The 25,862-nt window shown below is 37.4% G+C and overlaps 1 protein-coding gene across 4 annotated transcripts in view; it reads left to right on the top strand.

The window, feature by feature from the left end:
- The window catches only part of PLD1 (phospholipase D1), a 206,000-nt gene that overhangs the window by 78,513 nt on the left and 101,625 nt on the right, over window positions 1-25,862 (top strand). For all 4 annotated transcript variants that reach the window (XM_050780062.1, XM_050780064.1, XM_050780061.1 and 1 more), the window contains exons 7-11: window positions 4,360-4,418; window positions 5,523-5,615; window positions 17,859-18,011; window positions 21,943-22,092; window positions 22,808-22,891. In XM_050780062.1, the coding sequence (XP_050636019.1) occupies window positions 4,360-4,418; window positions 5,523-5,615; window positions 17,859-18,011; window positions 21,943-22,092; window positions 22,808-22,891 (539 nt within the window). The remainder of the gene's footprint in view (window positions 1-4,359; window positions 4,419-5,522; window positions 5,616-17,858; window positions 18,012-21,942; window positions 22,093-22,807; window positions 22,892-25,862) is intronic.

Below are 25,862 nucleotides of genomic sequence, written 5' to 3'. Positions count from 1 at the left end.
GAAGACTTGCTCTGATTTTAATTCTTTTTTTTCCTTCTTATGCTTCTGCAAAACAGAGCATCCTAGTGTTTTAGTGTAATCATCATCAGACAGTCCCCTCAGAGACTATGGGTGATTTGTTCAGTTTTCTTTGCTCATTTGTAAAATGAGGACAAATGTATTTCCCCTTTACTCTAAGCATAAATATGTAAAAAATACCAATATCTGAGTTGTGTAATAACATATAAAAAAATCTCAAACAGGAATTCCTTTTGTATTCTGAAATTGTATTAGTGCTGGCTGTGGTAGAGAACTCACTAGCTAGGCATTTTAATTAGTAACTGGAAAATGTTTATTTTCCAGGGAATTAAAATAAGAGGAATAAGGAGCAGTAAATGTACCTTTTTCATACGTGAGATTGAAATCTAGAAATGGAACAAACTGTACAATTTCCAAGAGAAGGGCCCTAAACTGATAGGATCATATCTCTACCTTGAAGTGAATCATTTAACTCATGTGACTCAGATTCCTTATCCCCAAGAAGATGATTAGCTTCAAATCTTGGATAAAACATGCCACAGATCAGTAATACTGTGTTCATCTCTCCCTTGTTTTGTAGAATGAGCTTTAACTTGAGGGGAAGAGTAGGTAAAGAATAAACATGCACGCAGTGTTTTCATTCCAACAGGGAAAAGCTGTACTAATTTGAACAGTTGCCTCTTCAAATTAAGGGAAATATTTTCTTTCTTACGATTGAGTCTTAGCATTTAGAAGGACTTTAGGCCTTTGTCCAGCCTCCCAGTTTCCTTCATAGATTAGATGTCCTCTTTGTTCCCTGCCTTTCCTGGAGTACCTGAGTCTACAAGGACATTGCCCAGCTCGATGCTCTTACCTTCCTTGTATCTGATAATTTCCCACCTGGCCATTTACTTGAGTTTTTGCTACCTGGGAAATAAAAGGAGCCTCTGAAAGTCACCCTTCTCTTACAATACAAGGATGGGTGGAAGGGGCAGTGTGTACGTGATTGCCAAGTGATTTTCAGGATTTTTTGTTACCCCTCGGGTTTGTTGTTTGTCTCTTGACATAGAAATATTTTTGCTTCTCTGTTTCTCTAATGTTTTTAGTATCCAATTGGTAGATCACGTTGGAATTTTTTACTTGAGACCACTTTCCACCTAGTGCCAAGAACATTATTGCATTGCAACATTATTTCAGTTGTATTCATATTTTACAAATTCCTTTGCCAAAAAACAAAGACAAAAAGGTATTGATTATACATTACTCAAAAGATCAATAGAATAAGCCCCGTGAAATACTGTCAGGCTAAATTGATCTTTAAATTCTTATTCCTGAGAATCGCTTGCCCAAATGGAGAATAGAATTCTTATCACTGAAGACGTACTAAGAAGTTTAGACAACATCATCTTTGTTAAATTTTAATTTTTATTAGTTAGGTTTGCCTCTCAGTTGACCCTGACACACTTACTTTCAATTTGATAACTCTATTAGAAAAACTTTTATTGCCAGATATTTCTTTTCTATATAATAGGCCTGGTTCCTTCTTAAAATCTCTCTCCAGTCAAACTTTACTAAGCCATTAGGATAAATTAAATTTCATATTAATGTGTAACTTTCAATTTTCTACATTATTAATGTGTGCTTATCTACTTGGCTGAGACTCTTTACACTTAGCAGTTTTGTTATGATACTCCAAAAGTTACGATTTCTGAATGATTTCGGAGAATATTTCTGTTGTCAGCTATTTGATGATAACAGCTATGTAAATAAGAACTTTTTTTCTTATTTAGATTAGTGGCTTCCTTGATTTTTGTTTTCATTTCCTGTTCTTCCCTTCGGTTGTTCTGGGACTTTGCAGAAGTTAGTTATGCCTCTGTAGTAGAGTATAGTCTTCAAATGTAAAGTAGGACTGACATTATTTGTCTGCTCGCTAGAGATAAAAGTTATGACTTAGGATTTTAAAATATTTTGGATTTTACGGCTGGCAATCTGTGAGTCATTTCCAATAACCCGTAGGTTACTACATTTTCCAATTAAGAAGCGTTTTCACAAACCAGATAAAAATGCATGATACTGAGTGAATCACTGTTTTATATAAGAAATGAAATGTAAAGACCTTGAGGTGTTTTTTTTTTTTTTGAGACAGTCCCACCGTGTTGCCCAGGCTGGAGTGCAGGGGCACAATCTCCGCTCACTGCAAACTCGCCTCCCGGGTTCGAGTGATTCTCCTGCCTCAGCCCCTGCCTCCTGAGTAGCTGGAATTACAGGCATGCACCACCACACTCGGCTAATTTTTGTACTTTTAGTAGAGATGGGGTTTTGCCATGTTGGCCAGGCTGGTCTTGAACTATTGACCTCAAGTGATCCACCCACCTTGGCCTTCCAAAATGCCAGGATTACAGGCGTGAGCCAGTATGCCTGGGTGAGTCCTTGACTTTTTAAATTCTCAGTTTAAAAAATGCTGTATGAAGATACCTTTGACTTAGGATTTTAAAAAGATAAGTCTTTTTGAATTTTAAAGACTATTTTCTGCAAATAACCCCAAGAAAAGAGAAAAATGCAAGCATTTAAATTAACCTTACAAGGATAGAAAGTCTTGAGATATTTGTAATTTTTTTTTTTTTTAACAAGAGTAGTGTTAGATATGTCCAATCACATATAAAACTGTCATGGAAAACTTTTGTTTTGTTAATCCCATTTACAAACCTAGATCAAATGCCCCTGCCTCTGTGATGATGTCATGTCAGCTAGGAGGTGGTTGCCCTCCACTACTCTATAACTCTGTAACTACTTTCACATGCATCTAGGGTGGTTCATCCCACAGAACTTCATTGAGGGGAGTGTTTTCTATATTTGGTCTCCCATCTGCTTCCTAATGCTGGGAGAGTATCCTTTTAGTCTCTGTTGTCTATCAAGGCTGTTATTGACATGGTGTAAGGAACTGAACTTATTCTTTGTCACGTTTTTAAAAAATCTGCAAATCTGCATATGCTAACCATTACATAATGTTGATTTGTTTTTCCCTCTATGCCTTCACATTTACATCTGGCTCTCACCTACCTAGAATACGCAAGGAATGCAATTTGAGTTAGATAAATGTTGAATGACTTTTGGCTTTTGCAGCTTAGTTTTGAGGGCGCTGACTTTGGTCTGACTTCATAATGAGTTAATCATACTGAGGTAATCCCTTCTTAACTGTGTCATCTTGGACAACTTACTTGACTTCTCTAAAACAGAGGCCTGCAAACTAGGGCCCGTGGACCAAATCCTCCCCATTGCCCATTGCCTGTTTTTGTATGTTCTGTGAACTAAGAATAGTTTTTATATTTTTAAGTGGTTGAAAAAATCAAATGAATAATAATATTTTGTGACACATAAAAATTAGATTATCTTCGTGTTTTATATCCATAAATAAGGTTTTATTGGAACACAACCACAGTTATTCATTTATATATGTGTCTATGGCTATTTCCGTGCTACAACAGCAGAGTAACTGCAAAATGAAATGTATGCCCACAAAGCCCTAAATATTTACTGTCTGGCTCTTTGTGGAAAATATTTGCTTATGCCTACTCTAAACCTCAGTTTCCTCTTCTGTACAATGGGAAATATAGCACCTGCTTCAAAGGGGTTTGAGATAATGCATGAAAAATGGTTAGCATAACACCAACACATAGCACTCAGTAAGCACAGCCACAGTTGTTGTTATAATATTTACAGTTTTTAACCTTCCAATACAGTGAAGGTGGGCCTAAAATTCTCTTCCTCTTCAACTCATTAAAAATCATTCTTTTTGTTATGCCTGATGTTCAAAGCCCTCCCCACTCTCTTTTCAGCCTGTTTAATTTTTCATTTTTTCCTTCATTTTACTCACTGTAACCCAACTGTACATCCTATAACCTTTTTGGACCTTCTGTTCTAGCCCCCCATTCATCTCCCATTTCCGTGTGCCCAAATCGAGTCCATCTTCCAGGTCCTGCACCAGTATCACTCGCTTCTCACATTCTTTTATTGTTTGAGTGTACACTGTGCCACACAATATCCACCCTGCGCAACAAAAACAAACATGAAAGAATATTGGGAATAGACTCTCTCTCTCTCCAAGCTTCTTGAGCATTTTATCTCTATATCTTAGGGCACACATCACTCTTTTGAGATTTAGAAGATCTAGTAGGGTGTGTCTTCATTATTTATATACTTCTAATCTGCACTCTTTTAGGGCAATGCCATTATTATTGATCTCTGTAGTCTGTGGAACACACCAAACAGTATTTACACACAGCTATACCTAATACATGTTTTTTAATGCATAAATTTGAATTGTTTTGCTTGCTAAAGATGGATTTTTTTGCCTCTTTTCAGACAGAGTTTCTTGATATAAGCCAGCTATCTTTCATCCATGATTTGGGACCAAAGGGCATGTAAGTTGCAATAAACCTTGAAAGAGAAGTATGAAAAGTTGATATGCATTAACACTTAATATAGCAGCATGCCATGGTGATGGAGTCCTCCTGGCTTTACTGCTAGCTTCTCTTCTCCCCAGTAGAGTTAAAGCAACTGATGGAATTACTCATACAAATCAGAGCATCTCCCGTGATAAACAATGGTAGCAACTGCTCCACTGTCTTTGTCATGTGCTTACAGCACAGATTCTTTCTAACCCAACAGTGGAAGTGTCCAATACCTATAGCAAGTATGATGTGTAGGAGAATACATTAAAAATCCAATATATAAGATCTCCTTTTATAATCCCTTATAAAGTTAAATGTTTACACTCATTTTAATGATTACTTTAAAATAATACTATGTAAAATATATGTTGTATAACCAGATGGAAGTTTATGATTTTCCTTCACAATATTAGAGCTTGAAAACATAAAGAGCTTAACTTTCACGTTCTAGTTAAGAGCACTGTTGATAGTTGTTTCAAAAAGTTTTTTTTTTTTAAGTTTAGCCTTTGTTATTGCTTTTTCTTGTCACATTTTTCAGAATTAAGATATTGTTTTCAAAACTAGTAGCTGTGCTCTGCTTCCTTTGGCATGGCTCAATTAGCTCAACTAGTTTGTTAGTTTGCTAGAACTGTGTGTGAAGAGATGCAGGGATGTCCTGGAATCTGTGTGTGAGATGCACCATGGTCTCAACAGCAGGTAAAGCATCCCTGTGCAGGCATGTGGAAATGCATGGAGTCTTTTTTTAGTTTGTCACAGTGTCACAATGTTGAGGAGGGAACACTCAACATTTAGAGCCAGGAGACAGAATGCTTAAGGTCCTGTGTAGTGCACAACAGAATCACACCGCCCCGAATGCTGAAGGGGCTATATCTCACCAGTATATCTTAGGGTTCATCTCTAGAGTACCCAGCCTAACAATTAGGGTACTGAGCTAGTTGAGAGCGAGGAGGAGAGAGTAGGGAGGAAAGTCATGTGAGAATGAGATGGTTTATTTAGTCCCATGTTGGGAGGCTATACAAGCTAAGTGGGAGCAGGAAATTTGAAGGTGATGGGTTAATTTTATGTCTATTTCAGAGAAGGTATGATAATGAAAAGATCTGGAGGACACAGAATACCAGGCTTGAATTGCTGTGGTCAGGGAAGAGCCTGCTACAGATGGTCAAAAAGGTAGGAATTAGTAAGTTTTGTGTGTTTGTTTGTTTTAATACACTGGGTATTTGGGTTAGTTTTACATACCAGTTTTAAATTATAAATCCTTTAAAAGTCATGACAGAAGAAATTTTTAGTTATATTTTAAAATCCAAGTTCCAGCATTCATTTAAATATTCTACCCAAAGCTGAACATGTAGGCTAAGTGTACAAATTATATTCATGAAAACCCAAGGACACAGAAGGCACAAATTGGCTAGCCAAAGAAGATGTACAAATGGCTAGTAAGTATACAAAAAGATGCTCAACATTACTAGTCATTATGGAAATGTAAATCAAATCCACAGTGAGATACAATTTCACACCGTTAGGATGGCTATAATCAAAGGGATGGACAATAACAAATGGTGGTGAGGGTGTAGAGAAACTGGAATATTTTCTGTAGAGAAACCTCAGATATTGCTAATGGAAATGTAAAATGGTGCAGCCACTTTGGAAAACAGTCTGGCAGTTCTTTAAACTGTTAAACGTAGTTTCCACATGTCCCAGCAATTCCAGGGATTCACCTAGGAGAACTGAAAAAAATATGTCTACACTAAAACTTTTCCATAGCAGTATTATAATAGCAGTATTATGGATAATAGCCTTACAAGTGGAAACAATTCAAATGTTCATCAATTGATGAATGAATAAACAAAAATGTGGTATTCCCATACAGTGGAATATTATCCAGCCGTAAAAGGAATAAATCACATCAAGTTAAAAACCTTCTGCACAGCAAAGGAAACAATCAACAAAGTGAAGAGATAAACCACAAAATGGGAGAAAATACCTACAAACTACCTGTGGAATAAGGGATTAAGAACCAGAAAGAACTCTACAGGAAAAAAAAATCTGATTTAAAAATAATCTGATTTAAAAATAGGCAAAAGATCTGAATATACATTTCTTGAAAGAAGACATACAAATGGCAAACTGGTGTATGAAAAGGTGCTCAATATCATTGATCATCAGAGAAATGCAAATGAAAACCACAATGAGATATCATCCACTCCAGTTAAAATGGCTTTTATCCAAAAGACAGGCAGTAACAAATGCTGGTGAGGATATGGAGAAAGGGGAACCATCATACACTGTTGATGGGCATGTAAATTAGTGCAACCACTATGGAGAACAGTTTGAGGTTCCTCAAAAAACTCAAAATACAGCTACCATATGATCTAGCAATTCCACTTCTAGGTATATACCCAAAAGAAGGAAATCAGTATATCAAAGATATATCTGCACTTCCATCTTTGTTGCAGCACTATTCACAATAGCCAAGATTTGGAAGCAACTCAGGTGTTCATCAACAGATGAATGGATAAAGAAAATGTGGTACATATACACAATGGAGTACTATCCAGCCATAGAAAAGAATGAGATCCTGTCATTTGCAACAACATGGATGGATCTAGAGGTCATTATGTTAAGTTAAATAAGCCAGGCACAGAAAGACAATCTTTGCATGTTCTCAGTTACTAGTCGGAGCTAAAAATTAAAACAATTGAACTCATGGAGATTTTATCAGAGGCTGGGGGAAAGGCAGCATGGAGGCGGGTAGTGGGGATGGTTAAGGGATACAAACAAATGGGATAATTAAGATCTAGTATTTGATAGCACAACAGGTGACTATAGTCAATACTAGTTTAATTGTATGTTTTAAAATAACTAAAAGTATAACTGAATTGTTTGTAACATAAAGGATAATGCTTGAGGTGATGGATACCCCATTTATTCTGATGTGATTATTACACATTGTATGCTTGTATCAAAGTATGTCATATACCCCATAAATATATAGACCTACTAGGTACCCACAGAAATGAAAAATAAATTAAAAAAAGAAAAGAAATGAAGACCACTGATGGTCATGGAGTTTCTTTATGGGGTGATGAAAATATTCTGACATAAGATGGTAGTGACGGTTGCACAACTTTGTGAATATGCTAAAAACCTTTGCATTGTAAACTTTTAAAAGGTAAGTTTTATGATATGTGAATTCATCTGAATAAAAATTTAAAATTAAATGAAAAAGCATATGAAGTTCTGATACATACTATAATGTGGATGAACCTTGAAAACATGGTAAATGAAAAAATCCAGATACAGAAAGGCACATATTATATGATTCTTATTTATATGAAATATTCAGAATAGACAAATCTGTAGAGACAGAAGTAGATAAAGGGTTTGTTTCCAGGGAATGGGGAGGAGGTTGCTTTGTATTAATTTGATACTAGTATGGGGTTTCTTTTTGGGCCAATGAAAATATTTTGGAACTAGATAGTGGTGACGGTTATACAACTTTGTGAATATGCTAAACATCAAACTAAACTGTACACTTTAAAAAAAACTTAAGTAAAATTGTGCAGACTTCAGGGATGGTAATTTTAGACTTACATTTGTGAAAAATGTTTATCATGGTAAGTGTAATATAGACAGAAAACTTTATTTTATGTCTTACGTCTTACCAATTAAAAACTCCTTGAGGAACAATATTTTCATCTGATTCTTATCTGTATCCCCCAAGTTTGGCAAATAATAGACAAAAACTGTTGCAATAACAATGTACTGGGGTTTTGAAAAACTATTACAACACTTAAGAAATGAGTTATAAGTATTTTATCTGTATATATAATATTTCCCCCAAATTGAAAATGATAAATGTGGAATTGAGCTATGTGTATATTCAAAATGTATAAAATTAATACTGGCATCTACCTTTACACATATCAATTTAAGATATACTCCCAACAAAAAATACCATTAAGTTGGGCCTTTACTTTGTGGACTTTGAAAGGACAGAAGAAATTATAAGGAAAAGATCAGAAGATTAAAGAAAATTGAAAATTTTTGTAAAGGAAAAAAGTTTTACTAAAATAAAAAGGGAAATAATATACTAAAAAATGTATTTGCTTTCAAATACACTTCTCTAACTTCTAGAAACTTGGGGATTCCTTCTGACCATTCCTCCCTAGTAATTAAGTGCCCAAATCAGCTGCTACATACCAACCACAGTTTTCAGACTGTAACCTTAAGCATTTGTGATTCTTTGACCAAAGATTCTGGAGGCTGTCAGAACCCATCTGTCTGTGTGCCCAGCAGTCTGGGAAGTGTCAGCAGCTCCCCAGAGCAGCCATCAGCCAAGAACTGATCAGAGTCCAGCCCCTGCTCCTCAGGTGGGGTGATTCTGCAGCATTCTCTACACTGTGTCCCAGCGTTCCTCAGCTGGGTTACGGCACAGTTGCTCACAATAAAACGCATGAAAATCCACTCTCTGTGGCTTCCTTCCTTGCTCTTTCTTTCTATCCTTCCCTAATGGTGCTTCCTGGTGCCCCCTTATTAAGCTCCTTTGTATACATCCGTATCTCAGAGTTTACTTCTGGGACAACTCAACCAACCGAAGGCATCAGCTCAAGGAATGGAAGCCATGGTCTGGTTTATTCAGTCATTTATCGAGTGCCTAATGTATGCCAGATTGTGACATACTCTTGTGAAAAAGTAGTGAACAAGATGAAGTCTCTGCCCTCATGGAGTTCTATTAGAGGGGAAATGCAGGCACTAAGCTGACAATTAATGTAAATTGTATAAATTCAGGTAGCGATGAGAGCTTTAAAGGGGAAAAATGTTCTGTGAGGGATTTGGGGATTAGAGAGGGTGACTTTAGCTCTGGGAGTCAAGGAAAGGCTCCCTGAAAAACTGACATTTGGATTTAACCCTTATGAGAAGCAGCAGCTAGGAAAGGTGAGGGAAATACTTTGTTACATAGAAGAAATATGCCCCCTCTTTTTAAACTTTGGATTAAATTTATTATTATTATTATTATTATACTTTAAGTTCTAGGGTACATGTGCACAACGTGCAGGTTTGTTACATATGTATACATGTGCCATGTTGGTGTGCTGCACCCATTAACTCGTCACTTACATTAGGTATATCTCCTAATACTATCCCTCCCCCTTAACCCCTCCCCACAATAGGAACCGGTGTGTGATGATCCTTCACACACCAGGAAGGATCCTGTGTCCAATTGTTCTCATTGTTCACTTCCCACCTATGAGTGAGAACATGTGGTATTTGGTTTTCTGTTCTTGCGATAGTTTGCTGAGAATGATGGTTTTCAGCTGCATCCATGTCCCTACAAAGGACACGAACTCATCCTTTTTTATGGCTGCATAGTATTCCATGGTGTATACGTGCCACATTTTCTTAATCCAGTCTGTCACTGATGGACATTTGGGTTGGTTCCAAGTCTTTGCTACTGTGAATAGTGCCACAATAAACATACGTGTGCATGTGTCTTTATAGCAGCATGATTTATAATCCTTTGGGTATATCCCTAGTAATGGGATGGCTGGGTCAAATGGTATTTCTAGTTCTAGATCCTTGAGGAATCGCCACACTGTTTTCCACAATGGTTGAACTAGTTTACATAATAAGTCAATGAGGACAATCTAAAAAGATACGATCCTCCTTGGAATGAAATGTATCATCACTGTAAATTGTGTACATCTTTCTGTGAAGATTAAAGCCCTGGTTCCATATTAATAATAAGTATTCTCTGAGTCACATTTTTGGGATTTAAAATACCAGAAAGCATATATAGAGGATAACATATAGTTGACAAAATTAGTTTAGAAAGTTTCTCACAGTATCACAGCCTTTTTTTTTTTTGGAGACAGGGTCTCACCTTGTCACCAAGGCTGGAGTGCAGTGGTACAATCTCAGCTCACTGCAGCCTCGACCTCCTGAGCTCAAGCAATCCTCCCACCTCAGCCCCCCAGGTAGCAGGGATACAGGTGCGTACCACCACACCTGGCTAATTTTTGTATTTTTTTGTAAAGATGGGGTTTTGCCATCTTGCCCAGGCTGGTCTTGAACTCCTGAGCTCAAGTGATCTGCCCGCCTTGGCCTTCCAAAGTGCTAGGATTACTGGTGGGAGTCACAGCACCTGGCCAAGACAACTATTTTATTAATGTCTAAATGAGACTTACTTTTAAAGGTGATACTCCTTCATAACTTTTTTTTACTTGTACCCATAAAAATACATTCTGATCACTTTTTAATGTATTCTATGACAAATTGTAGTAAGGCAAACAAGGAAATTGAACTTTCAATCAGGTCTCATAATGACCTTGTCTGAGAGGTAAGTTTAAAAAAAGACAAACAGAGAAAACATTTCTTCCTACAATGTAGAACATCTGCTTCCACAGCACATTTATTGAGCAACTTCTCTGCACCTGGTAGGAAGTTAACTTTCTTATCTCAAATAATGTCTTAAGAAAAAGAGATACATAGATGTTAAGAAATAAATTTAGCATTTATTATGGTGGTACAAAAGTAATTGTGGTTTTTGCCATTATTTTTAATTTCTTAGCACTTTCTTTCTTAGTGTTTACTTTAGTGAACTCTGAGCTGTACCAATAATTAAAATTTTTAGACAGTGATAGTGTCTAAATGGTTTTATTTACTCTCTGGAATCCATTCATCCAGCCATTCTTTAGGTGAGTTGGTGGCCTTGCCTGAAAGCTTGCTCTGGGCTGCTAGAAGATAATGCTAGCCATTGGGCAGATAGTAGTAGACGCGATAGGCACATTCCCTGTTCCCAGGGATCTTACGCTGTACTGTAGGAGACAGACAATAAACAAGAAGACAAATACTTCCAGATGTGCAACAAAGAAGCTAAAGCAGGACATGATGGAGTAGAGTTGGGGTGATGAGGCAGGGGTGATGGAGAATAGCTTTTTTTGGATCCAGTAGACTGCCTGTAGAAGGATTTTTAAGGAGAAGTTTGATTGACAAGAGACTGTCCATGGAATTGTCTAGAAGAAAGTTTTTAGACAGAGGAACAGCAACAACAGAGCCCAAAGAAGAAACCTGGCAAGTCTAAAGAAGACCCAACATTGATCAACATTGTGGGAGACAACAGTAGGAGATGAGGCTGAGAAAGGGAGGGCTGGCTCAAGTGGGCTTATCTGCATTTTAATGCCATGACAAGTAGTAACACAGGCAGAAAGTATCTTTTTAAAACAGACCATAATCTCACATGGTTTAGAACAAGGTTAGTTATAATAGTTCGCATGTATTGGGGCCAGGCACTGTGCTAAGTATGTGCATGAGTTATCTCAGTTAATCCTTCATGAATACGTGAGTTATCTCAGTTAATCCTTCATGAATACTTATGAACTTGATGTTACTGTTAGGTCCTCATGTTATAGGTCTTATGTTGTCCTCATGTTATAGATTTCGACATCATGCTCAATCACTGAAGTTCGCACAAGCAGTGAGTGGCAGATAGAATTGGAGCCCAGGGAGGCTGACTTCAGGGCAGGCACTTGATCCCTGTGCAGATGGTGCTAACTCCTAGAAGGCTGGTTGATAGATGTATTTCTTGATATATATATATTCCTGAGAAAGAAAAAAAAAATCTTGTTGAGGTGTTTTGCATCTATGTTCATAAAAGATATTGGCCTGAAGTCTTCTCTTTTGTGTTGTGTCTCTGTCAGGTTTTGGTGTTAGGATGCTGCTGGCCTCATAGAATGAGTTGGGTAGGAGTTCTTCCTCCTCAATTGTTTGGAATAGTTTCAGTAGGAATGGTACTAGCTCTTCTTTGTACATCTTGTAGAATTTGGCTATGAATCGCCTGATCCTGGGCTTTTTGTTTTTGTATTTTGGTTGGTAGCCTATTTGTTACTGATTCTAATTCAGAGCTGATTATTGGTCCACTCAAGGATTCAGTTTCTTCCTGGTTCAGTCTTGAGGGGGATGTATGTGTGCAGGAATTTATCTGTTTCTTGTAGGTTTTCTAGTTTTTGTGCATGGAGTTGTTCATAGTAGTCTCTGACAGTTATTTGTATTTCTGTGGGATCAATGGCAATGTCCTCTTTGTCATTTCTAATAGTGTTTATTTGGATCTTCTCTCTTTTCTTCTTTATCAGTCTGGTTTTGATTTATCTTAGTAATTTTTTGAAAGAACCAACTCCTAGATTTGTTCATCTTTTATATGGTTTTTTATATCTCAGTCTCCTTCAAACCACAATCTAACAGCACATCAAAAAGCTAATCTACCATGATCAAGTAGACTTTATCCTCAGGTTACAAAGTTGGTTCAACATATGCAAATTGATAAATTTGATTCATCACATAAACAGAACAAAAGGTAAAAACTACATGATTATCTCAATAGATGCAGGAACGGCTTTTGATAAAATTCAACATCCCTTCATTTTAACAACCCTCAATAAACTATGCATTGAAGGAACATACTTCAAAAATAATAAGAGCCATATTTGACAAACCCACCATCAACATCATACTGACTGGATGAGCTGGAAGCATTCCTCTCGAAAATTGGCCCAAGATAAGGATGCCCTGTGTCACCATTCCTATTCAACATAGTATTGGAAGTCCTGGCCAGAGCAATGAGGCAAGAGAAAGAAATAAAAGGCATCCAAATAGGAAAAGAGGAAGAGAAACTATTCTCGTTTGTAGATGACATGATTCTGTATCTAGAAAACTCCATAGTCTTTTACCAAAAGCTCCTTGAGCTGATAAACATCTTCAGCAATGTTTCAGGATACAAAATCAATGTAGAAAAATCACTAGCATTCCTATACACCAACAACAATCAAGCCAATTGTGAATGGGATTGCTTTCCAATCAAATCAGGAAGGCAATCCCATTCACAATTGCCACAAAAAGAATAAAATACCTAGGAATACAGCTAACTAGGGAGGTGAAAGATCTCTACAATGAGAATTACAAAATACTGCTCAAAGAAATCAGAGGTGACACAAACAAATGGAAAAATATTCCATGTTTATGGATAGGAGGAAACAATATCATTAAAATGACCATACTGCCCAAAGCAATCTACAGATTCAATGCTATTCCTATCAACCTACCTATAACATTCTTCACAAAACTAGAAAAAACTATTTTAAAATTCAAATGGAACCAACAAAGAGCCTGAATAGCCAAGGCAATGCCAAGCAAAAAGAACAAAGCTGGAGACATGATGTTATGTGACTCCAAACTACACTACAGGGCAACAGTAACCAATACAGTACAGTACTGGTACAAAAACAGACATATAGACCAATGGAACAGAATTAGAGAGCCCAGAAATAATACTGCACACCTACAACCATCTGATCTTCAACAAAGCTGACAAAAACAAGCAATGGGAAAAGGACTTCGTCCTTAATAAATGATGCTGGGGTAACTGGCTAGCCATATGCAGAAGATTGAAACTGGACCCCTTCCTTAGGCCATATACAAAATGCAATGCAAGTTAGACTAGAAACTTAAACGTAAAACCTAAAACTGTAAAAACCCTGGAAGACAACCTAGGAAAAACCATGCCGGACATAGGAACTGGCAAAGATTTCATGATGAAGACACCAAAAGTAATTGCAACAAAATCAAAAATTGACAAATAGGATCTAATTAAACTAAAGAACTTCTGCACAGCAAAAGAATTTATCAACAGAGTAGACAGACAACCTACAGAATGCAAGAAAATATTTGCAAACTGTGCTTCTGACAAAGATCTAATAGCCAGTATCTATAAGGAATTTAAACAAATTTACAAGCAAAACCAAACAATTCCATTAAAAAGTGGGCAATGGACATGAACAAACACTTTTCAAAAGAAGATATACATGTGGCCAAGAAACATTTGAAAAAATACTTAACATCACTGATCATTAGAGAAATGCAAATCAAAACCACAATGAGATATCATCTCACACCAGTCAGAATGGCTATCAAAAAACAAACAAAAAAACAGATGCTGACGAGGTTGCAGAAAAAAGGAAATGCTTATATGCTGCTGGTTGGAGCGTAAATTAGTTCAGCCATTGTGGAAAACAGTGTGATGATTCCCCAAAGAACTAAAAATAGTATTACCATTCGACCCAGCAGTTCCATTATTGGGTATATACCCAGAGGACTATAAATCATTCTACCGTAAAGACACATGCACGTGTATTTTCACTGCAGCACAATTTACAATAGCAAAGACATGTAATCAACCTAAATGCCCATCCATGGTAGACTGGATAAAGAAAATGTAGTACATCTACAACACAGCATATGAAATCATGTACTTTGCAGCAATGTGGATGGAGCTGGAGGCCATTGTCCTTAGCAAACTAACACAGGAACAGGAAACCCAATACCACATGTTCTCACTTATAACTGGGAGCTAAATAACGAGAACTCATGGACACAAAGAGGGCAACAACAGATACTAGGGCCTACTTGAGGGTGGCGGGTGGGAGGAGGGAAAGAATCAGAAAAAAAAATGCCTGTCAAATACTATGCTTAGTACCTGGGTGACGAAGCAATCTGTACACTAAACCCCTGTGACGCAAGTTTACCTATTTAACAAACCTGTAAGTGTACCTCTGAGTCTAAAGTAAAAGTTAAAAGAAAAAAATACATCTATTGACAAAAAAGAAAAAGGGAAGAAATCAGAGGAGTTTTTATGAATGGCATAATTAAGAAGAGCTTTCAATAAAAGCCAAGCATCAAATTACCCTAATATCTAATGACTGGTAAAAAGAACAACTACAAGACACCAATGAAAAAAAATTGAAGAGGATCAGAAGAATTAATACTGTTAAAATGACCATACCATCCAAAGCAATCTACAGATTAAGTGCAACCCGATCCAAATACTAATGACATTTTCACAGAAATAGAAAAAACAATCCTAAAACTCATATAAAACCACAAAAGACCCTGAGCAGTCAAAGCAATCCTGAGCAAAACAACAACAAAAAAAACAAACCAAAGCTAGAGGCATCACACTACCTGGCTTCAAAACATATTACAAAGCTATAGTAACCAAAACAGTATGATACTGGTATAAAACAGACACACGACTAGTAGGACAGAATAGAGAACTCAGAAATTAATCCATGTATCTATAGCCTACTGATTTTTCCAGAGGCATCAAAAACGTTCTGTGGGGAAAGTGCACACTCTTCAGTAAACAGTGCTGGGAAAACTGGGTTACCCTTTGATATCATAGCCTTGGTATTTGTCTTGAGGAGCATTATAAGAACTCTTATAAAATGTATAATTTCTATATTTGCTTTGAAAATTGTTATTGGGAATATTATTCATTATGTTGTTCAATTGTCTTATGTTAGGTCCCAAATGAGAAGCTTTGTTTGGAATTTAGTTTTGGAGGAAATCCACTTATTTCTTTAATATATTCATTTGACAAGAAAAACCAGGAAGCTTATACCCACATGAGTGTGTCATCTCTGTAATTATATTTACCTTTGTGGTTAGGTATTTTAGGTATTTACTTTCTGTGACCTTGACATTTTTCCTTTTTTGAGCTATACCACATATGTTCTTTGCTGTAAGTTATCCTAAATCCATTCTGTGCCCTTTTATTAGAAAGGAGATAGCTTATGTATTAAAAAACAAATTAATGAAATGAAACTATGTGGAAATCAATGTAGGTTTGTCTACATTAAATTCCAAGTTACAAAGCCATTAAAACATAATGCAATTCCCAGTTTCAGTAGAGATTTATTATAGATATATTTTAAATACTGAGTTCCCATGCTATATTTACAGTATTACTTATTTTATATTCAGATGTTCCAACCTTACTATTCCATAATGTGGAAGTACCTAGAGTGCTTTACTTTGATATGCGCTATTATGCCCATTTTGTTACTTCAGTTTTCAAATAATTCAGTCAATCACTCTATAATTACAGGCAAATAGGAATACATGTTGCTATATGCAGCCTTATGAAGTTACCATTTGCATTCACTGTAAATGGATTCCATCTCCTTGGTCTTGCCCTTCTATTGGGGGAACCCACCCCCGATAATTCAACATTATTTCACATAGGTTCTTTTCTATTTCCCTAAGTGTTGGCCGGTCTGAGAAATAAAGGGAAAGAGTACAAAAGAGAGAAATTTTAAAGCCGGGTATCTGGCGGAGACATCACATGTCAGCAGGTTCAGTGATGCCCCCTAAGCTGCAAAACCAGCAAGTTTTTATTAGTGATTTTCAAAGGAGAGGGAGTGTATGAATAGGGTGTGGGTCACAGAGACCACATGCTTCACAAGGTAATAAAATATTGCAAGACAAATGGAGTCAGGACACGATCACAGGACTGGGGCAAAATTAAAATTGCTAATGAAGTTTCAGGCACACATTGTCATTGATAACATCGTATCAGGAGACAGGGTTTGAGAGCAGACAACTGGTCTGACTAAAATTTACTTAGGTGGGAATTTCCTCGTCCTAATAGGCCTGGGAGCGCTACGGGAGACCGGGGATTATTTCATCCCTTATCTGCAACCATAAAAGACAGACATTCCCAGAGCAGCCATTTTAGAGACCTACCCCTGGCAATGCATTCTCTTTCTCAGGGCTGTTCCTTGCTGAGAAAAAGAATTCAGTGATATTTCTCCTATTTGCTTTTGAAAGAAGAGAAATATGGCTCTGTTTCGCCCAGCTCTCAGGCAGCCAGACCTAATGGTTATCTCCCTTGTTCCCTGAACATCGCTGTTATCCTGTTCTTTTTTCAAAGTGCCCAGATTTTATATTGTTTAAACAATTTGTGCAGTTAATGCAATCATCACAGGGTCCTGAGGCAACGTACATCCTTAGCTTACAAAGATGACAGGATTAAGATTTGAAGTAAAGACAGGCATAGGAAATCACAAGAGTATTGACTGGGGAAGTGATAAATGTCCATGAAATTTTCACAGTTTATGTTCAGAGATTGCAGTAAAGACAGGCGTAAGAAATTATAAAAGTATTAATTTGAGGAACTAATAAATGTCCATGAAACCTTCACAATTTGTGTTCTTCTGTCATGGCTTCAGCCGGTCCCTCCATTCGAGGTTCCTGACTTCCCGCAACACCCTTCCTATCATGCATCCTGTGAGTGCTACCTGCCAATATTAGGGACATTCCTCCAGCTTTGCCATTAGTGTTTAAAGAGCTAATGAATTACTGTGAATTACTTGTTACACTGTTTCTTAGAAAAACATAATAGAAAGGTTTTGTTGTTGTTTTTTGTTTCATAGCGATTAAAAATAAATAAATCTCCTATGTAGAAAATGTAATTATGTCTACAGTCTGCCAGAGTGATTACTTAAGATTTGTCATAATAATTAGTTCTTCTCATTTTATTTACTCAATACAACTTTTAAAATACTTACTACCTTCTTACAGATGGTTAATAGTGAAAGATTCCTTTTTACTGTATATGAAACCAGACAGCGGTGCCATTGCCTTCGTCCTGCTGGTAGACAAAGAATTCAAAATTAAGGTGGGGAAGAAGGAGACAGAAACGAAATATGGAATCCGAATTGATAATCTTTCAAGGTACAAGTTTCAAATATTTAAAAAAGATTTCTACAAAAATATCTTAAAAACAATTTTTTCCTTAACCTTAAGTAAAAAAGGAGTTTAAAAAGGGTTAGAAAATTGTAATTTAGAGCTCATCCTCAATCAATGTAATGAAACCACTTTTTTCCTTGTATATATTTTAAAGAGTATCCTGTGTGCAACAGAGTCAGAATAAACAATCGCATATGTAGATGTTTGCTTATGTTAACAGAAATTACTACTCAATTTGCCAGTTTACTAAACAGATAGATTAGAGCTATAGTTCACATTTTTAAAATAAATGAAACCTTTACTTTGTAAATCAATATTCTTTAATTAACAAAACACCAAAAGAGTGATTTGATTTATAAAAATTGTTACACACATATTTTAAGAAAGATACCTTCTTTTTCTCTGAGACAGGGTCTCACTCTGTCACCTAGGCTGAAGTGCAGTGGCGCAATCTCTGCTTACTGCAACCTTCACTCACTGCAACCTCCATCTTTCAGGTTCAAGCAATTCTCCCACTTCAGCCTACCGAGCAGCTGGGACTACAGGCGCCCGCTGCCACACCCGACTAAATTTTGTATTTTTTGGTAGAGACGGAGTTTCACCATGTTTGCCAGGCTGGTCTCGAACTCCCGACCTCAAGTGATCTGCCCTCCTCGGCCTTCCAAAGTGCTGGGATAACAGGCCTGAGCCATCCCACCTGGCCAAGAAAGATATCTTGAAAGGACACTCATGTACATTTATTTATTATAGATTTTATTAGTGAATACATGTGTATGTGATCTTTCTGGAAGATTGTAGTTATATCATGTATGTGTGTCTTTATACGTATATATCCATTTGTCTCTATATAGTTCATTCACCATCATGTATATGACTATATATGCATTTCTCCCTGTACACATACACAACATAGCTTCATATTCCCTTACTAATTTACATGTTTGTGTGTGTGTGTGTGTGTGTGTGTGTGTGTGTGTGTGTATGTGTGTGTGTATAAAAAGATGCTGAACTTCCTGATGATATTCTATGAGAATGGAACATTTAAGATTGTGACTGGAAATATAATGGTGCTGCATTACACCTTCCTCCTACATTCCTGTTTTACAGTGAGCCACAGAAGTCTGGCCACAGTTCTCATTGGTCCCTTACTTTATTGGCCACTTCATCTGCATTTCCCACCCTCGCTTATTCGTATGTCAATGCCAAATGAGGCCATTCACATCCAGGTTTCATTACCTTCCTTCCTGGTGTAAGATCCCCCCATGATTTTATCAAATAAGGCCAAATTTCCCCACTTATTTTTGAAGGGCATTTATTTTCCTGCGTTTATTTGAAATTCCTCCCTAATATGCCTTGCAGGTTCTATGGAGGCAGCATTTTTTTCTTGCCTCTTTCCCTTTGCTTTTCTTATGTCCATGGTTGGAATAGTTCTTTTTTTCCCCCTTGATTCGGACTTACATCCTGTAATAATGTCTTATCTTGTTACTTGTATCTTCTGTAAAGTCATCTCGTAACTGTTTTTCAGAGGCTTTTTAGCTCAATTGGAGTAGTGCTTGCAGGATGGGTCAAGCCCAGGCACCTCCTGTGCCCTCTTGTCTCCATCCCTAGAAACCCGTGCCTCCTTCACCACACATGATGGGGATGCTTCACTCCTCTCAGCTCCACCATGTCTCTCCTCCCCTGTCTCCACAGCCCAGCAGCAGCAGCCTCCCCCTGGCTTCATGACTTTCAGACAAAAGCCAGCATCTACCTCTGACATATTGAGGAAAGCAGTTTGGACATGGTTAATCTTTATAAATAATTCTTTTAGAATCTATGAACACAGCCCCCTTCCCTGCTTCTCATCAGGATCATTGCATTTCCTCAAAAAAGCAACCTCCCTCCTCACCCATAGTCTTCTTACATTGGGATGGTGGTAGATTTCTGCCTACATGGCAGGGATACAGCTGGCTCCAACACTCTGTTTTCCTTCAAACTTCAAATTTGGATAACTTATTTTTCCCTCTTAGTAGTAGGCAGAATTCTGACACTTGGCATTAAGAAAAAAACTTTCTGGAATCCACTCTGAATTTTTTTTTTTTTTTAGCATTTATAACTCTGTACGAGTTTAGGATCGTTTAGTTGTGAGTGACAGAAAAATCTAAAGCAAACTGGCTTATACCAAAGAGAACTTATCAGCCATGTTGAGCGTGACTGATTCCCTTGTGGTAGCAAGATGGCCACCTCCCACACTCACACCAAATTCTGTGGAAGCAAGAGAGTCCCTCCTGGCATTCCTGAGCAAGTCCTCACATTTGCTCAGGAATGGCTGAAAGGATACTCATGTCCATTTGTTATAGGAATGGATGAACAAATGGACATGAGTATCCTTTTTTTTCTGATATCAATATGTTTAATTGATTATTATTGCAAAAGAACAGTTTTCCTGGCCAGGTGCGGTAGCTCACGCCTGTAATCCCAGCACTTTGGGAGGCCAAGGTGGGCAGATCACAAAGTCAGGAGTTTGAGACCAGCCTGGCCAATATGGTGAAACCCTGTCGCTACTAAAAATACAAAAATTAGCCGGGTGTGGTGGTGCTTGCCTGTAGTCCGAGCTACTTGCGAGGCTGAGGCAGGAGAACTGCTTGAACCCAGGAGGCAGAGGTTGCAATGAGCCGAGATTGCCCCACTGCACTCCAGCCTGGTGACAGAACAAGACTCCATCTCAAAAAAAAAAAAAAAAAAAAAAAAAAAAAAAAACCAGCACGGTGACTCATGTCTGTAATCCCAGCACTTTGGGAGGCCAAGGCAGGCAGATCACCTGAGGTTTGGGAGTTCAAGACCAGTCTGATCAACATGGAGAAACCCGTCTCTACTAAAAATACAAAATTAGCTGGGAGTGGAGGTGCATGCCTGTAATCCCAGCTACTTGGGAGGCTGAGACAGGAGAATCACTTGAACCCTGGAGGTGGAGGTTGCAGTGAGCCGAGATCATGCCATTGCACTCCAGCCTGGGCAACAAGAGCAAAACTCCGTCTCAAAAAACAAAACAAACAAACAAACAAAAAAGAACAGTTTTCCTACGATTAATGAAACAGAAAATGCACAACATATTCGTGCTAGAACCACCTTCTGGGACCAGGAAGATGGAATATGCAATTTTGCTTAGCTTTGTTGAAGAGAAGGGATGGCTGTCATGAAGCACAATTGGGATGATATTTCCAGAAGCTGAGGGAATGGATACTGGAGGGCACAAAGGGAAGTGTCCTCTAGAGCAGAGATCCCCAACCCCCTCGGGGTGCCAGTCCATGGCCTATTCGGAACTGGGCCGCACAGCAGGAGGTGAGCAGTGGGCAAGGGAGCATTACCACCTGAGTTGCAGTCTCCTGTCAGATCAGCCACAGCATCAGATTCTCACAGGAGCCCGAACCCTATTGTGGATTGCACATGGCACGGGATCTGGGCTGCACGCTCCTCGTGAGAATCATGTCACCTCGTGATGACCTGAGGTGGAACAGTTTCATCTCAAAACTACCCCCCATCATCTGTGGAAAAATTGCCTTCCACAAGCCTGTCCCCAGTGCCAAAAAGTTGGGGACCACTGCTCTACAGGAGCCAACAGCTCTCTAACACTTAAAAGTAGATCCTCACCTTACCCCTCTTTCTTTATCCTCCTCATGGCCTAGCACGCAGCTCTAGGTCTATGGTAAGTATCTTTATGCATGTTTGCATGAGTTAATGAATAAGTAACCTGAACATTTATTTTTGTTATATTGAATATATTTCTAGAAATACTACCAAAAAATGTTAAATGCCTGCTTTCTTCATGTTCTTTGTCTAAAATTTTCAGTTTATGTTTGGTATACTACCAAATAAAAAAGAGCATGAGATAGAACAGAGTGACTATTCTTTTCAACTTTCTGCTTTCTCTTTAAAGGACACTTATTTTAAAATGCAACAGCTATAGACATGCTCGCTGGTGGGGAGGGGCTATAGAAGAATTCATCCAGAAATATGGCACCAACTTTCTCAAAGATCATCGATTTGGGTCATATGCTGCTATCCAAGAGAATGCTTTAGCTAAATGGTAAGTTAGTTATTATTGCTCTAAGCCTGCCAAGGCAGTCCTAGCATCTAATATTACACTGTCCTAAATTCACCTGGAATCAATTTTCAAAACTGTGAAAGATTATGCATTATACTTAACAAGGCTTCTCTTTTTGTGATAATTATAGGACTACCTGATTATATATTAGTTTTTCAATTGTTGCTTTTAAGATTTTTCATGGTGAACTTAGCTAGCTTTAGAGTTTGAAGTTTGAATTTTAAAGCTAACTTCATACATTTCTTTAATGATGCAAATGGAAGGTTTATTTAAGTCATTAGCCCTAATTTAGGAAAAAGCATTTACTTGCTAGATATTTCTTTTAAATAAAGTCACGCTTAGCATGTTTTTCTACCCGTGGATTGGAAGCTAATTTCTTTTCAGTTTCAGAAGAAAAACTGTATGTAAGTTCAACAGGATAGGAGAATTCATCTGGCTCCTTATGATGATGAGGCTCAATAAATTTGTTGTTCTCTAAGCAGAGAAAAATCAGGCTGCTTACCACTCACTGCCCTTCCTAGGCAGCAGAGGAAACTTGGTATTTTCAATCCTTGTTTTGCAGGTACACAAAGTCAATGATGATTGTGTGTTATGTGGAGACTCTAGGCAGTGGCTTCCATATTTTGCTTTACCATAAGATAAGTTTCTTTTCTTTTCTTTTTTAATAACAAAAAAGAACAATAAACTTGTCTTTCAGGTATGTTAATGCCAAAGGATATTTTGAAGATGTGGCAAATGCAATGGAAGAGGCAAATGAAGAGATTTTTATCACAGATTGGTGGTTAGTATTTGTCCCTGGGAATTTTTTCTGGAAGTTTCTATGTTTAGAAATGTACAGTGGTATAGTGCTGTTCAAGAATTACACATATGAAAATCAGCAGTATCTATGGATGGTTTGGCCAGAGTCTCAACCAATTGACTAAGCCTTCAGTGAAAGGCCTTTTCAAAAACCTTGGCCTCAACAATATTCATAAAATACTTAGTTTGAACAATTAGGTTTTATATTTGCATTTGGAAGCAGACTTCCATGTGTTCATGTCAGTAAAGATTATGCTGTAATGCAAGTCCACTTACAGAGGTAATGGTGTCTTTGGGTGTCTTTTTCTAATTTTGGTATGTCTGTCATGAGGGCCAGTGAGTATACTTCTTCTAAATTGTGACTTTGATGTTGAAATAGTTCCACTTGCCTGTTACTGTAAAAATATCCTCTGTAATGACTAGGCCTCATCAGCTGTTCTAGAGATACATCCGGTTTCAACTTTGTGACCACCTTAAGAAAGTGTCCATAAGAGTTGCTATGCTTATTAAAGTCACCAGAAGCCTCATATCTGAAACTCATTTAGCTCTTGGGAAATTTACTCCTGTAGTTGGTGTAGGCATTCTAGTCTGACTTCAGTTCCAATCATTTATCTGCCTGGAAAGCTAAAACCCATTACACGTGCTAACACTGGCTATGATGGAAATGAAAATGTCTAAAATGTGTTTTCCTTCTAGGAACTTATTAGTAGTTGTCTGAATTGCCCCTTATCCAGTTTTCTTCCAAAAGGTACCTTACATGAACTGTTAATGTATCATCATAATTTATTCCCTTCTAACTCTAGGTTTTGTGGGCAATATCAATATCTAATTCAAGAATGGGAACACATCTTTTGCTTCAGTTGTCTGGAAATCTATAATGCTAAGGCATGCTTTCTTAACCTTGGCCCTGTTGACATTTGGGGCCAGATAATTCTTTGTTGCAGGGGGCTCTCCTATGCATTGTAGGATGTTTACTGACATCCACTAGCTACCAGTAGTAAGTTCCCAGTTGTGACCACCAAAATATCTTCATCCATTGTTAGATGTTCCCTGGTTGGGGTTGGGAGAGGATGCAAGATCCCTGTCGGCTGGGAATCACTGATCTAGAGGGGATAGACGGGGTATGTGGTGGCCAGCATGCTCATGCTTGTGGAGGAGCTTAATTCTGGTCTTTCTATTCTTGCCAAATTTTCTCTTTTCAGTCAGTTACCAGGAAGAAAAAATGTTTCATACTAGGAGCTATTTATTTGGTTGAATATTTTACAAATACTTGTGATAATAAATTTGTGCCAGTGAGTACTATATTCTTTAAAAAAATATTTCTGAAAGTTTCGTGAAGATGTGAGAGACTAAAAATAATTTTTCCATTGAGTCTAGATTTTCGTGCTTTGTATCTGAACACCAAAATTTTTTTAACTTTTAAATTCAGGGGTACAATTACAGGTTTGTTAAATAGGTAAACTTGTAGCATGGGAATTTGTTGTATGGATTATTTTATCACCCAGGTGTTAAGTCTAGTACCCACTAGTTATTTTTCCTGATCCTGTCCCTCTACCCTTGAAAGGCCCTAGTGTGTGCTGTTCCCTTGTACGTGTCCATGTGTTCTCATCATTTAGCTTCCACTTATAAGTGAGAACATGTTGTATTTGGTTTTCTGTTCCTGTGTTAGTTTGCTAAGGATAATGGCCTTCAGCTCCATCCATGTTGCTGCAAAGGACATGATCTCATTCTTTTTCATGGCTGCATTGTATTCTGTGGTGTATATGTGCCACATTTTCTTTATCTAGTCTACCATTGATGGTCATTTAGGTTGATTCAATTAAACATTGTATACAGAGATGGAACCCTGAATGTTGTCCTCTCTACTTTCAGCAAGAGAATGAATTGGGAGGTTATTTATTTTTTCATGACTGCACTAGGATACCATTTTATTACAACACATCATTAGAAATAAAACCTTCACAGTAACTTCTCTCAAACAAGTAAAGAAAATTCTTGTTGTACAAACATATTCCAAAAGGAGCATTCAGAAACTTAACCAAACCCTAATATGCGTAGACCTGAGAGACTGGGGTTATCTACCACAGTCTCTGTATGGAGTCTGTATGTTAAATGTGTCAGAAATAGGATTAAGAAAACAGGAGAATACAAAAGAAAAATCAATGAACAGAGATTTTTAAAAGAGAGATTTTGTAAAGGGTAGAGAAACAGAAGAGACAAAGGTTGAGCTGGAGACAAAGGTTATAAAGAAAATAAATCAGCATTGCATTACTAACTGGCTCGCAAACAGAGACTATTCTAGGTAAAAGAATACATGTTTTCAATGTATTTAAGTTGGTTTTAAACGCAACTTTCTTTAAGTTGGTTTCAATATTGTTAGTGTTTTTCAAATGATGGGTTGAGCCTCTTTAGTAATTGTTTGTTAAAATAATTTAGTATGTTGTGACCAGTATTTTTTTTTTTTAAAGAATGGCATAGGATAGGATAAGGGAGGGAAGGGAAAAGAAAGGAAGGGTACAATGTAAGTGGTAATAAGGGCTACTAATTTTGGAAACTTTTATTTCGGTTGTAGATAGATAGATAGATAAACAGACAGACTGACCGACCGGCTGTTGGTTTGGGGTATAATGTATTTCTGTCTGCAGTTTATGGTCCAAAAGTTTAAAAGTTTGAAAGCCACTGACTTTCAAAAATGGTTAGTAAACTTTTTCCTTAAAGAGCCAGAGAGTAAATATTTTTTTTTTTTTTTTTTTTTTTTTTTTTTTTTTGAAGGTTTTCAAATCATGTACGGTGCCTCCGGAGTCTGAAGCCTCATATTTTTTTTTTTTTTGTATTTTAAATATCTTTAAAAATATAAAATTTTTTTTTTACAACTCTTTAAAAATATAAAAACCATTCTTAGCTCACAGGCCATGCTTAAACAGTCTATGGGCAACATTTGACTTGTGAGCTAT

The sequence above is a fragment of the Macaca thibetana genome, chromosome 2 (genome assembly GCF_024542745.1).
Source record: "Macaca thibetana thibetana isolate TM-01 chromosome 2, ASM2454274v1, whole genome shotgun sequence".
NCBI classification, from domain to species: Eukaryota; Metazoa; Chordata; class Mammalia; order Primates; family Cercopithecidae; genus Macaca; species Macaca thibetana.
This window is presented reverse-complemented; position numbering and strand designations above follow the sequence as displayed.